The following is a 14,164-nucleotide window of genomic DNA, read 5'->3' on the forward strand; positions in this document are numbered from 1 at the left end:
GATGAGTTCAGTGGGGCAGAAACATGCTGAGACAGGGTGGTCAGGCTTGTAGGGTTAAAATCAACTAGGTAAAAACAATGACTGCAGATGCTGGAAACCAGATTCTGGATTAGTGGTGCTGGAACAGCACAGTAGTTCAGGCAGCATCCAAGGAGCAGTAAAATCGACATTTCGGGCAAAAGCCCTTAATCAGGAATAAAGGCAGACAGCCTGAAGCGTGGAGAGATAAGCTAGAGGAGGGTGGGGAGAAAGTAGCATAGAGTAAAATAGGTGAGTGGGGGAGGGGATGAAGGTGATAGGTCGGGGGCGGGGGGGAGGATCAAAATTGTGCTAACCCTCTGTGGTCAAATACATTGGCAATATTTGGATGAACAGCAATTAATATACATGAGTGAAAACAGTGTTATAGAGTCACAGAGTTGTCCAGCACGGAAACAGACCCTTTAGTCAAACTCGTCCATGCTGATCAGATATTCTAAATTAATCTAGTCCCATTTTCCAGCATTTGGCCCATATCTCTCTAAACTCTTCCTATTCATATATCCATTTAGGTGCCTTTGAAATGTTTAATTATACTAGCCTCCACCACTTCCTCTGGCATCCTCCTTGTTTCATACACGCACCAACCTCTGTGTGAAAACGTTGCCCCTCAGCTCTCTTTAAAACCTTTCCCTTCTCATCTTAAACCTAGGCCCTCTAATTTGGGACCATGGAGAAGAGACCTTGGCTATTCATCCTATGATTTTAAAAACCTCTATAAGGTCACCCCTCAGCCTCCAATGATCCAGGGAAAAAAGCTCCAGCGTCTCTGTCAAACCCTCGACAAGAGTGAATACATTAAGGGCAGGACAGAAATTTTAGTTTATAGAAATTCCATCATCCATGGCCATCCAACCCTTCATCTATCATTGCTGGATCTAAGTCATGGAACTTCCTCCATAACAGCACTGTGACAGTACCATCACCAATACAATGATTGTATTACAAGATGATGGCTCTTCTCCACATTCTCAAGGGTAATTGAAGATGAGCAGCAACTGTGGGCCTTGCCAGTGATAGGTTACCTTTTACAGGATGTAGTTAAGTAAAGGAAAAGCAGAATAAGGCAGATGCTGTAAACTTGAAATAAAAATAGAAAATACTGGATATGCTCAGCAGAGAAAGAAACAAGAATTGTTGAACTTTCATCAGAAGTCTGAAACACTAACTGTTTCTTTTTCTCCACTAATGCTTGATCTGCTAAGTGTCTCAAGCATTTTCTACTTTTATGAAAAAAGGAAGCTGCACTTTTTGGCTGAAAAACAAATTAAAACTATAACTAAAAATGTCCTTCCTCTCCCAGTTTCTATTCTGCAAAGCTAAGAGTACAGTGTGATTTGTTTACCAAAGTTATTTGATTTCTTTTAATATATTTGTGGAAAGCTTAAAAAAGAACTAAATTATTTAAAATAGGTTCAAACAGCTTTCTCACAAAAAATCAAGGTGACAATTTCTTTTTAGTGCAAGTCCTACTTGTAAACAACTCTGCTCATCTGTTGTGCAGGGAAGGAACAAAACTGACCTTACAGGGAAAAAAGCCAAATTTTAAAATAGCCAGAATTAGAGTTCCTGTTAAAAATGATTAACTCAGTGGTGACTTGTTGGTTGTCTGCAAAATAAGACCTGCTCTGCATCAATGATTGATAACATTTACGCTTCTGAGAGTTCCCTCTCCAATGCTATAAAAATTCCATGGACCCCCTGTAACACAAGTCTTGTTTTCTGTACAAAAGTTAGTTACACAATTAAAACATTTACATTTGTTATTATTTTCAATTTGTTCATTTTGTATGACTAGAGGATTGATCACTTAATGACCAGGGTGGTAATGAGTGAATACCTTTGCTGTCTCAACTTTTCCAATGTTTTCCTATATTTCCAATAAATTGTTGAGCAATAATTGGATTCCAGTGAAGGAACACCTTGAATTTAAATTTCTCACCCCTCCCTTTCTCAGTAAGCTCCTCCAGTCCCACAACCCATTGAGATATCTGAACACATCTAAGTTCTGACTTCTAGACCATCTCTAGACCATGGAGGATATCACCCATGCATTGGGTAACATAGTGGGTGGACATATGAAAGAAGCCTCCTTTAGTGGCAGCCGCTCATTTATTATTCATTGTCTGTTGCTTTTGCCTAAATTAATTGAGAAATCTACCGGCTTTATCAAACTACTGTTGGTGACTTCACATACTCCCTTAGTTCATTGCTGGTGTGTCTCTTGCTTTCTCTCTGAACCGGAACATCCTCATTCTGCCCTGCTGTGGCAAGTGCAAAACAATTCTAATTGCTCTGCCACTAATGGCTCTGCCTTTAGCTGCAGAGGCCGTCAGCTCTGGAATTCCTTTAATAAACATCTCTGATCTTTATTCTTCTTTTAAAATGCCCTTTAGAAGTTACCTTTTTGAGCAAGCTTTTTGGCTACTGACCCAATATGGCATGGTGTTAAATTTTACTTTATAATGCTCTTGTGAAGTTATTATTATGTTAAAGGTATTAAAGTGCAAGGGGATCTTTAAGAAAAATAATCTTTCTTAACACACACTGTTTAAAACAGTGATATGGAATTAAGAGATGTTCCTCTTTACTGATGCACGGTTTGGTAGATTTTAGTGCACTGTTGTCCAGGGTCCAATTAACTTAAGATGATAAACAAAGTTAAGACAGTGCATCAGCATTGCTGCATTCACCACATTGTTTCAGGAGTATGAATGAACTTCCATAATGCTTGTGATAGTCAGGTTACATCTTTGAAAGAGAAAAGCCATGTCTAATATATGCAGTCATTAAGTCTATTACTGCACAGATAACTTTAAAACACAACTGTAAGTTCACACCCTTTAGCTTGTTAATTGGAAATTAGATGTAGTCTTTTTTTTCCCACTACTATCAAGTTGAAGACCAATCCATGGAGGATATCACCCATGCATTGGGTAACATAGTGGGTGGACATATGAAAGAAGCCTCCTTTAGTGGCAGCCGCTCATTTATTATTCATTGTCTGTTGCTTTTGCCTAAATTAATTGAGAAATCTACCGGCTTTATCAAACTACTGTTGGTGACTTCACATACTCCCTTAGTTCATTGCTGGTGTGTCTCTTGCTTTCTCTCTGAACCGGAACATCCTCATTCTGCCCTGCTGTGGCAAGTGCAAAACAATGGTCCCCGACCTGTACCCATTCATCACAGCACTGACTCTCTCATATAATGGGCTGAATAATCTAAGCAACCAGACTGGCCACATCTGACTCAGCAAGGCAGATTAAGCAAAGAGTTCTAGTCAGGAGGGCAGCAGGATGAGACAAAGGACAAAATGTGGATTTCCACTGGTTACTTCTTATGGACTCTTTGAAATATTCTTGTGGGCTCCTATGGAGATACAGATTCCCAGTTGACAAAATCTGACTGATACTGGTTCAAGTGCTTTTTAATTTACTGGTGCATTCTGAAATTGGCATTAATTTTTTTTAATCATATGGTAAGAATTATAGTTGTTTTAAATTGTACATCCCATCTTGGACATAGCTATTATATTTGACATCGAGCTCCAAAACCTATCTGGTCAAATTGCTTTACTGGAGATTATGTTGGAGTCTGTCATGTCATCATCATGTGCCAGCGCGATATTACTGTTGAATTAGGTATCCACCCGTGACTTAGTGGGTATATTTCTCTCGCCTGAGTCAGAGGTCACCGGCTCATATCCCACAAGAGGGCTAAGCAGAAACCTCGTAGGCAACACTTCAGTGCAGGACTGACGGAATGCTGCACTGTAGGAAGTTTTACTTTTCAGATGAGGTGTTAAACCAAGATCAGGTCCACGTTAAGTGTGACAGGTCTTATACAACTACTTTGAAGAAGAACATGGCAGTAATTCCTCAATGCTCTGTTCAATATTTGTTCCTCAATCAGTGCCATTCAAACTGATATCTGGTTATTCTCACAATACTGCTTATGGGAGCTTGCTGTGCACCACTTGGCTGCCATATTTCCAACATTAAAATAGTGACTACACTTCAAAGGTACTTCACTGGCTGTGCAGCACTTTCAGATGATCTTGATAATGTTAGATGCTATATAAATGAAATCCTTTGCTTTTGATCAGAGCATAATATTTGCAGTGGCCTTGTAGTAGGTTGCCTTGGTCTGGCATGGGTTTCTCACGTTACAGATGAGGAAAAACAAATGAAAAGACAGAAATTATGCAAAGGTATGCAGGCCATTTGACTGAGACACAGGCAGAGAGTTAGAGAGTGCTAGTTTAAGATCATTGAGACCAGCAATTTTAAGATGATATTCCAACAACTAATGTCTGAAAGACATTTATGCAAGACAATCCCTCTTTCAAAAGGGAGATGCATAAAGACCAGGCTGGAATGGGAATGGTGGTTATAGGGATAAATCAAACACAAACACCTTTGGGGATTAGAAAGGGCTTGTATGCTCTTGGACTTGTTGGTAGTGCTGTGAACAACAGGAGAATGTTATTTAAATAAGGGTAAGATGACAGGGATCTAATCAGGTGGAAAAAGGTCTTGGTTGTACTGAGAAGATTTTAAGCAGGCAGATATCCTGAAATAGGCACTAAATCACAGATGCTGGAGATTAGAGTCAAGATTAGTGTGGTGCTGGAAACGCACAGCAGGTCAGGCAGCATCCGAGGAGCGGGAAAATCAACCTTTCGGGCAAAAGCCCTTCATCAGCCCTTCCCAATGAAGGACTTTTATCTGAAACGTCAATTTTCCTGCACCTCAGATACCCTGAAATAGCCTGCTTCCAAAAATCTATTGAAATATCATGTTGGTGCTCAGTTTGTTATGTCACAGTTCGGCTACTAAATAGATTTCAGAGGTAGAGAAAAGTCAGACAATCTGGAGTGAGAAAGGAAAGAATGCCCTGCTGTAAGTGAGTACACTAATCAGTAAGTTTTTTCTACTTTCCTGTATATGAAAACTTAGCATCTACTGCTTTTATAATTACATTGTTAAAAAAATCAACTAAGTATGCATCATAACAGAATATGAGACCATAAGACCATAAGACATAGGAGTGGAAGTAAGGCCATTTGGCCCATCAAGTCCACTCCGCCATTCAATCATGGCTGATGGGCATTTCAACTCCACAAATATAGCCACACTGTTTACTTAAATATACAATGTTAAATTTCACTGTTAACGAAAGTGATGTCAAGAATGTAGGGTAGGAGATTTGGTCTGATAGCTTGGATTACTCTTGAAGTAAAACACTAAAAAGAGTATATATATCTTTATTTTGGTGCCAAGCTAGTACATAACATTTACTAGCTATGAGGCAGTTCAATCCTCTTTAATCACTGGCAGTGTTGTAGGTAGTAAACAGATAAAGTAACAGAAACAAATGTGAAGAGCTGAAGACCTACCATTGAGCTGGAAGAATCCTGAAGGCATGTGGAAAGGTGGAAAAATGCAGGAAAAAGTAAAAACATGATCACAAAGTTCTACAATAATAAGGCACTGAAAATGCAATGACTCTCATTGTTTGATCTGCAGTAATTATTAGCAACCATTCATGGAATAAACAAGGGTAATGAATGCCTTATCAAGAGATTTGCCTATTGGTAATGACGTGGCTCTGAATTGAGAAACCTCTCACGAGATACAAAATCAATGTGAAACAAGATAATACATGACCACTTATGGAGATGGTACACATTTTGTTTGTCACAGGTGCAATTTTTTCCTTTCTTAGTACTGTGACTCATCTGTTGACATTGCCGAACAGGACAGTGGCCAACAAACAGGAGTGAATTTTACATTCTCAAATCAGATGTACTGCTCCAACCTCCAACTCTGTACTGACAAAAAATAATGTAGTGTCTGCAGTATGATGACATCACATCAGTCTTCCAAATTACAGAATTCAGAAATTGGCAATCCGCTTACCATTGTGAAATCACTAATTCACATAATATTATGTTTATTGACAACACCATTGCATTCAGTTTTTGTTGCCCACTGCATTTATTAGGTGTTGGATGTGGAAAAAGAAAGTTTGGTAGTATTTTATAGCAATGATTAAAAAGTTTGTATAAGTGTGGAAAGAAAGACTTGCACTGGGACCATAATTGAATGTACCAGCAAATTCTACCAGGGAATGTGCCGACATCTGTTTTGTTTTTAAAAATGGCACTTTCTTTTATCTTTTTTGTGCCATCTGTAAAAATAAAGGCTGATTCTGAGAGTTGGGGCCTTTACAATTCCAGTTATGACCAAGTTCCTGTTCAAGGCACTCTCTCTTTGTCACATGATTCCTTAGTTTATAGCCTCAATTGGGCTTGGAGCCCCCCTTCTGCTTCTCTAATTGGCAGTCTTCCCATCAAAGGGTTGCCAATTGGCATCCATTGCTAAGATAATGGTTCAGGGAGTGAGTAGAGTCCTCTATTTCTATTCTGTCTCCCTCACCATGCTAAAAAAATAAGCTTTAGTCCTTACTGTCTAGTGTCAAATGAAACTGACTTGACCAAATGTCTACATTCTTGAAAGTGACTTTGTTTCAATAGGAGTCTACTGAACTAGCATTTTCTATAAATATGTCAATCAATTGAGTAGCTAATTATTTGAACCACTATAAAGGAATACTGAGTAATAGAAATTAATTTCTGAATGCAGAGATTTTGTTCTGACAGTCCCTTGTTGTTTTCATGGAAGGTTTTACATACACAGAGATAAGCATTCATGAAATTTGATCATAGTAAGGATTGGCTAGCTTTATTTAATTGCAAGATAATCAGGATGTCTGGCAGTGAAGTGATGCAGGATATTGCCTGCAGACATCGGAACCTTGCTGTCAGGTCGAATTATGAGTTATAAATCTGTGTGATATGGGAAACTGTCACTCAATGTGAGGTCTGTTATAGTGACCAATTACTGGCAGATGGCAGGCTTCAGGATATTGGATGGGCTCTAGAAATTGGAAGGATAATCAGAGGCTTTCCAACTTTAATAGATCAGATACAATGGAAGCTAAGTAAGAGGGAGGTCACATAAAAATAGAAATGCATTGCCTCCAGCCCTTTCAATGCTAAATTAGAAATTGGAATGAGAGCTCCATTGCAGTGCTACTGTTGCATTCAAGCGTGCTGGGGCGGGCTTTCATGCCTAACTGCATTGCTATCACCTGCTTCCCCTAAATAATAAATGTTGGCATCCTACTGCACATAGACCCATAGTCTTCCCCTCTCCTCCCATACTTGCCTTACATCCCTAGATACCTTTGAAATTGGTCAGGGTTGGATGGCGAAGGAGTGGAGAGATCGGCATGTTGGCTGAAGGCTACTTTCAGCTCATGCCCACTTCCTTTCACTGTCTGTGAGAACTCATAATCCAGTCATAGATTGCAATTGTTTTCGGAAGTTAATAATGGGTCAGCATTGCTTCTCCATTAGATCTAGAATAGAATCCCTACAGTGTGGAAACACGCCTTCACCCCCAACAAATCCACACTGACCCACTCAGACCTACCCTATTATTCTACATTTACCCCTGACTAATGCACCTACCTACATACCCTGAACACTATGGACAATTTAGCATGGCTGATTCACCTAATCTGCACACTTTGGATTGTGGGAGGAAAACGGAACACCTGGAGGAAACCCATGCAGACCTGGGGAGAATGTATAAACTCCACATAGACAGTCGCCCAAGGCTGAAATTGAACCTGCATTCCTGGCATTATGAGGCAGCAGTTCTAGACTTCTGAAATTTTAATTACATTTACTGTAACATTATACAGTAGCAGAAAAGATAATACTTGTTATGAAGAATGGTCACTGGACACGAAACATTAACTCTGATTTCTCTCCATAGACTCCAGGCGTGCTGAGTTTTTCCAGCAATTTGTTTTTGTTGTCAAAGACGCCGTTTGTATTATGATAACTTCCTGTCTCTATATGTATTCAGCAGAATTTACAAATTGGATATAACAATTCTGAAGCTCATGATACTGACATCTAGTGGTAGAATGAGCATTGAAAGCATTAATATTTTATGTAACTTGTTTGGGTGCTTAACCCAATCAATTTGGATTCCTTTCCATGACAAATTGTGATGTTAATTGTTTACCCAGATATTTGGCCATTTAACTCTAAAGCTGTACCCTTTTACTGCTCTTTTCTTTTGGGAACAAGAGCTCAATCTCAACCAACTTTATGTTTGACCGAAAAGAAGGTTAAAAAAATTAGTTTACTTTTAATATTGTTTATTCTCTGTATACAATTGTAGGCACCGACAGGTCGAAACTGATTACAAACTATATCCGAGGATACACGTTAAAACACATAAAAACACGCACAGGTAACATTCCATATACATGTAACAAGGTTGAAGAACAACTACATATTGCATAGTTCAAAACAGCCTGTACCATTCTGATGAACATTCCACAAAGAATTCTTGCACACATTTAAACATTCCTTCCAGGCATGATAAAATACATATGAACTGATTGCTAACCAGAAGGCCAATTTTCAAAATTCCATGTTCTTTAAAAACATGCAAGAAACAGTGTGATAATTTTAGTGGAATAGAATCAATGAATTTGGAAATACAGTATATATAATTGTTGAGACTGTTACCTAAAAAGTGACAAGGAAGGTTAAATTGGTACAAGTCACAGAAGTTCGTAAATGTTTTAAAAAAAACATAACATTTTTTGCTAAGTGACACTTTGGATTTCCATAGTGCAAAGGAGACCAATAAAGCATTTTTGAGAACAGAAATGAATATTTTATCATTTGTGCATTCATTTCTTATTACTGCCAGAAAAGCACAAAGCTGGGGCTCTCAGAAATTATTTTGGAAGATGGAGCACTTGTTTGCCCATTACATCTTTTGGGGTAAAAGTTGCATTGTTTTTGGACTGAAATTCAATCCAGTCAAAAACATGTATGAAGGTCACATTGTCATAATTTTGTAAGTTATATGTAGTCTGGTGGCCATGCAAAAGGACTGAAAATTGGCCTCATGATACAGACTAATTCAGCAACTACCTAGTTAATTTACAATGTTTTTTTATTCTTTATTGCACACAGAAAATCACAGGAAAGATTTGATAATTAAATCCAATTCAAACCAATCCGGGGTGGGGCATAAAGTGAAAATGAAAAGGAAGAAGTTAACACAATGGAACATTGTTATTTAGTAATGCGAAGTTGTTAAATAAATACTGTCCAATTGCCCATCTGTGATACAAAGTACTGAGCCAAACTGACCAGATTCCATTCATAATCAGTGTAATGTTACCTAATCATAACTGGGGCTGCAATAAAGATACCCACAAATGGCTTAGGAAGAGGACAGGCAGAAGAGGGGGTGATAAAAAGTCAGTCATTTCCCTTTCATGATCAATATCCAATGGTCTGCAGGTGTGGATGTTGAGTAAGGATAGGTCAGATGAGCCATATTTATTAACTGGGGTTAGAGTTTAACTGCATCAAATTGGAGCCCTCTTTCAACAGCATCTTCTCTACACAATACATATTCTATTTATATTGGCTGAATTTTGTGAAGGTTCATAGGAAAGATTGGTTATCTGCTCCCAGGTCTTTGCTTTCATTTGATTGTTTAAAGTCATGAGGGGGATCCAAGGATAGTCAACCCTTTCTAAAGAATTGCACTGATTGAGTTTTGTTCTCAATTAAAGTTAGATACATAAAATTACAATTGCATTGAAAACAATCCTTGCAAAACACGAAGTAGTAGCAGAAACACAACTACTGACAGACATGCAGGATTCACCACTACTGCAGTCAGGACAACAGTACAGAGCAAAATAATTTGTAACATGAAAACCAAATAGATACACACAAACACACACCACAAACAAGACTTATTACATTTCTGTCAAATTGATATGCACTCAATTATTTATTCTTGGACACTCCGATCCCTCTGCATCTCACAACTTTGCAATCTACTATCAGTTTGGTAATATGCTTAAATTTTTATTCTTTCCACCACATGGATAATTGCATGATTTCCCACATTATACTCCATTTGAGAGATTGTTGCACATTCATTTAACCTCTCTATATCATTTTGTAGCCACCTCATGTCCTCCTCACAACCGGCTTCGTAACTATCTCTGAATCATCAGCAAATTTAGCATCATGCCATTTACCTAAATAGTAAAAGTTTTCAGCACTAATCCTTGTGGCTCCCTATTCATTACACTTTGCTGATCAAAAGGCTCATTTGTGTCAATTCAATTTCCTGTTAGTTATCCAATCTTCTACACCATGGGCTTTAATTTTCTATAATAATCTTTACATGGCATTTTATCAAGTGCCTTCTGGAAAGCTAAGTACAGTCTGTCTACTGCCTCACCTTTATCTACAGCATATGTTACTTCTTCAAAGAACTCCAATAATCTGGTTAAGCATGATTTCACTTTCACAAAATCATATTGACTCTGCCTGATTACCTTGAATATTTCTAAGTGACCTGCTATAAAATCTTTAATAATAGCTTCTAACATCTTCCCTATGACAGATGCTAAGTTAAGTGGCATTTAGCTTGCGACTTTCTGTCTCTCTTTTTCAACGAAGGAGTTACATTCATTATTTTCTAATCTAATGCAAACTTTCTCGAATCTAGGGAGCTTTCTAAAATTAGATCCAATGCATCAACTATCTCATTAGGCATATCTTTTAATACTCTAGATTGAAGTCCATCAGAACTTAGGAATTTATCAGCATGCAACTCCAACAATTTTCTCAGCACCACTTTCCTGATGATTGTATATTTCGACTTTCTCTCTCGATTACATTTCCTGGGATGTTACCTGTATCCTCTATAGTGAAGACTGATGCAAAATACCTGATCAACTTATCTGCCATATTTTTATTTTCTGGCATTAATTTGCTAGATTCTCATTCTATTGGATTAACACTTACTTTTTTCAAAATTATCAAAGGAGCTATTATTATCTGTTCTTATTTTTCTAGATGGCTTTCTCTCATACTCTAATTTCCCTTGACATTAATCTTTTAGTCATTCTTTTTGAATTTTCCACCAATCTTTGTACAATTTTATGCTTTTTCTTTTAATTTGATATTATCTTGAACTATTATAGTTAACCACAGATAATTGGCAGTGTTTCCTCTAATTTTCTTCCAGGCTTTATGGGCTTCTGAGGTCTGTATTAGAAGATTTTATAGGCAGGCACGTAGAAATGTTCAAGGTAGTCAGGTAGAGTCAACATGATTTTGTGAAGAGTCGAGAGTATGGTGTTGGAAAAGCACAGCATGTTAGGCAGCATCCGAGGAGTAGGAGAATCGACGTTTTGGGCATAAGCCCTTTATCAGGAATGAGGCTTGTGAGGTGGTGGGGGGAGGGGAAATGAGGAAACTGGTGAAAGCCACATTAATCCTTGTATGGTTGGTGGGTCCTAAGGCAGGAGATGAGGTGTTTTTCCTCCAGGGATTGGGTGGTTAGGGTTCGGCGATGGAGGAGACCTAGCACCTGCATGTCCTTGGCAGAGTGGGAAAGGGAGTTAAAGTGTTTGGCCACGGGTCAGTGGGGTTGCTTCGTGTGTGTGTCCCAAAGATGTTCTTTGAAGGGTTCTGCAAGTAGGTGTCCTGTCTCCCTAATGTAAAGGAGACTGCATCGGGAGCAATGGATACAGTAAATGATGTGTGGAAGGTAAATCTCTGATGGATGTGGAAGGTTCCTTTGGAAGGGAAATCACAATTAACCAATTTATTGGAGTTCTGTAACAAAGTAACATGTGCTGTAAATAAAGAGCAGGCAGTGGATGGATTTAGCTTTCCAGAAGGCATTTGGTAAAATGCCACAAAGTTATTGTGGAAAAGATTATTGCTGTAACTGACAATACACACATATACAGGTACATGGCTTAGAGGACACACTGATGATGAGATTTCCTCTTGGAAATTTCTCTCTCACTGGACTGTATCTATTCTATGTATTAATATATATTTAATTGTCTGCACTGCACCTCTACTGTACTATCCCTAAATTTGCCAGTTCTCATTAGTTAACTCTGCTTTTATGCTGACATAATTAGATCCACTGTTGTATAGCCTGCTATTTGATTGGCTCCAGAACATGGTATTCCAAGAAATTATCCCAAAAACATTCTGTGAACTCCTCCTCCAGGCTCTTTTGCTCATCTGATTTTTGAGTTTATATGCAGTTTATAATTCCCCACAACTATAGACAAACTCCCATTATTTCTTATACTCCACCCTACTGCGTATTTACTTTTTATGAGGCCTCTCTATTACTCCCACAAGTATCTTCTTGCCTTTATCATTTCTCAGCTCCGCACAAATCTCTTCTGCACCCTGGTTTCCTGAATTTAGGTCATCCCACTCTATCATGTAAATATCATAATTAATTAATATAGCCATCCTCCACCTTGTTTTTGTTTTATTTATTCATAGGATGTGGGCTTTCCCCTAATATCACAACTTTCATTTTGGCTCCTGTCACTTGAATGGCTTCCCATACCAGTGCCATGGTTAGTTCATTCACCATGCAGCCTTCACTCTCATCCAAAATAAAGTACATCAAATCTCTTGGATAACTAAAAAGGCTGAGGCTCCTGAACTTTTGCCCTCGAGGTTTCTTTACCTGGCTCAGCTGTAGGCATACTCCACTTTCCCTGCCACTGATCAAATCGTAAGGCCCTTTCTTACGGGGTTTGACAGCCTCCTGGTACAAAATATCCTGTTAACTTTCTTCCACCCTGCTGTGTCATTGCGAATGTAGTTAGGCATCCAGAATTCGTGTCAAATGAAGTACAATGCAGAGAACTGTGAGGTGGTGCATTTTGGAATGAAGAACAAGGACAGATGGTATAACATAAGAGGTACAATTCTAAAAGGGATGCAGGAGTGTGCTACACCAGGAATATCTGTTCAGTTTCACAGAATTTGCTTATCAAATTTAAATGAGATTGGGACCTGAAAATAATGAGTAACTCTTTGCTATTGGAATAGTAGACCAGAACTTAAAATTGTCCCCCGTGGACAAAACAGATTCCTGTAATAAAATCAGTGATTGTGAACCTCCTTGGTGGATAGGGGTGCTGGGCTGAATAGATTCCACTGAGTTGTAAATCTTCAGGTTATCTTGAAGTATAAAACACAGATTACAAGAGTGTTCTGAGACACTGGTGAGGATGATACGGTGTTCCAGAACATTATTTCTACTTAAATCTACATGCATGCATTTCCCCATGTGACTAGCCTGTGATCTCCATAGCATTATTAGGGTAAGCGCAGATCGGAGGTTACACGAGAGTATTGAACAAGTAATTCCAGTGCTCCCAATTACATTGGAATACACACATTTCATTGAACCTTGGTGAAATGTATATATTCTAAATAATAGAAAATTGAGAAAATATTGGATTGATTAGGGGGTTAGATAGGGTTGACAGTGTGAACCTTTTCCCGCGTATGGAGTCGGGTTGAACAAGTAATTCCAGTGCTCCCAATTACATTGGAATACACACATTTCATTGAATCTTGGTGAAATGTATATATTCTAAATAATAGAAAATTGAGAAAATATTGGATTTAAACTAGTAGACACCAAAGTTCTTATTAATTCCCCTTTGTTGCGCACAGGCTGTTTCTCACACTATGTAGTCTTTTTAACATTGGTGTACAGTGAAGCAGCATGTGTATCTTGAAAGGATTATTATTGGTATAAGACTGTTTGTCCTGTGCATGGCATATTCCCAATTACTGCGTGGTACACATCCCTGCAGCTTAAAGGCTAAGTAGATACGGTTGATATCATTGCAAAATTTAAAAACTAGGCAGCTGTAACCATGTGGAGAAAGTGAGGACTGCAGATTCTGGAGATCAGAGCTGAAAATATGTTGCTGGAAAAGCGCAGCAGGTCAGGCAGCATCCAGGGAACAGGAGAATCGACGTTTCGGGCATAAGCCCTTCTTCGGGAATGAGGAAAGTTTGTCCAGCAGGCTAAGATAAAAAGGAGGGAGGAGGGATTTGGGGGAGGGGCGTTGGAATTGCGATACGTGGAGGGAGGTCAAGGTGAGGGTGAAAGGCCGGAGTGGGGTGGGGGCGGAGAGGTCAAGAAGAAGATTG

The 14,164-nt window shown here is 38.7% G+C and overlaps 1 protein-coding gene across 3 annotated transcripts in view; it reads right to left on the minus strand.

Moving 5' to 3' along the window:
• LOC122558851 (twinfilin-2) overlaps positions 1–14,164 on the minus strand; it is a 151,401-nt gene that overhangs the window by 23,691 nt on the left and 113,546 nt on the right. For 2 of the 3 annotated variants that reach the window (XM_043707695.1, XM_043707694.1), the window contains one exon: positions 5,441–5,458. The exons of the other annotated variant lie outside the window; for it this stretch is intronic. In XM_043707695.1, the coding sequence (XP_043563630.1) occupies positions 5,441–5,458 (18 nt within the window). The remainder of the gene's footprint in view (positions 1–5,440; positions 5,459–14,164) is intronic. 3 annotated transcript variants of the gene reach the window in all.

This window comes from Chiloscyllium plagiosum, chromosome 18 (genome assembly GCF_004010195.1).
Source record: "Chiloscyllium plagiosum isolate BGI_BamShark_2017 chromosome 18, ASM401019v2, whole genome shotgun sequence".
NCBI classification, from domain to species: domain Eukaryota; kingdom Metazoa; phylum Chordata; class Chondrichthyes; order Orectolobiformes; family Hemiscylliidae; genus Chiloscyllium; species Chiloscyllium plagiosum.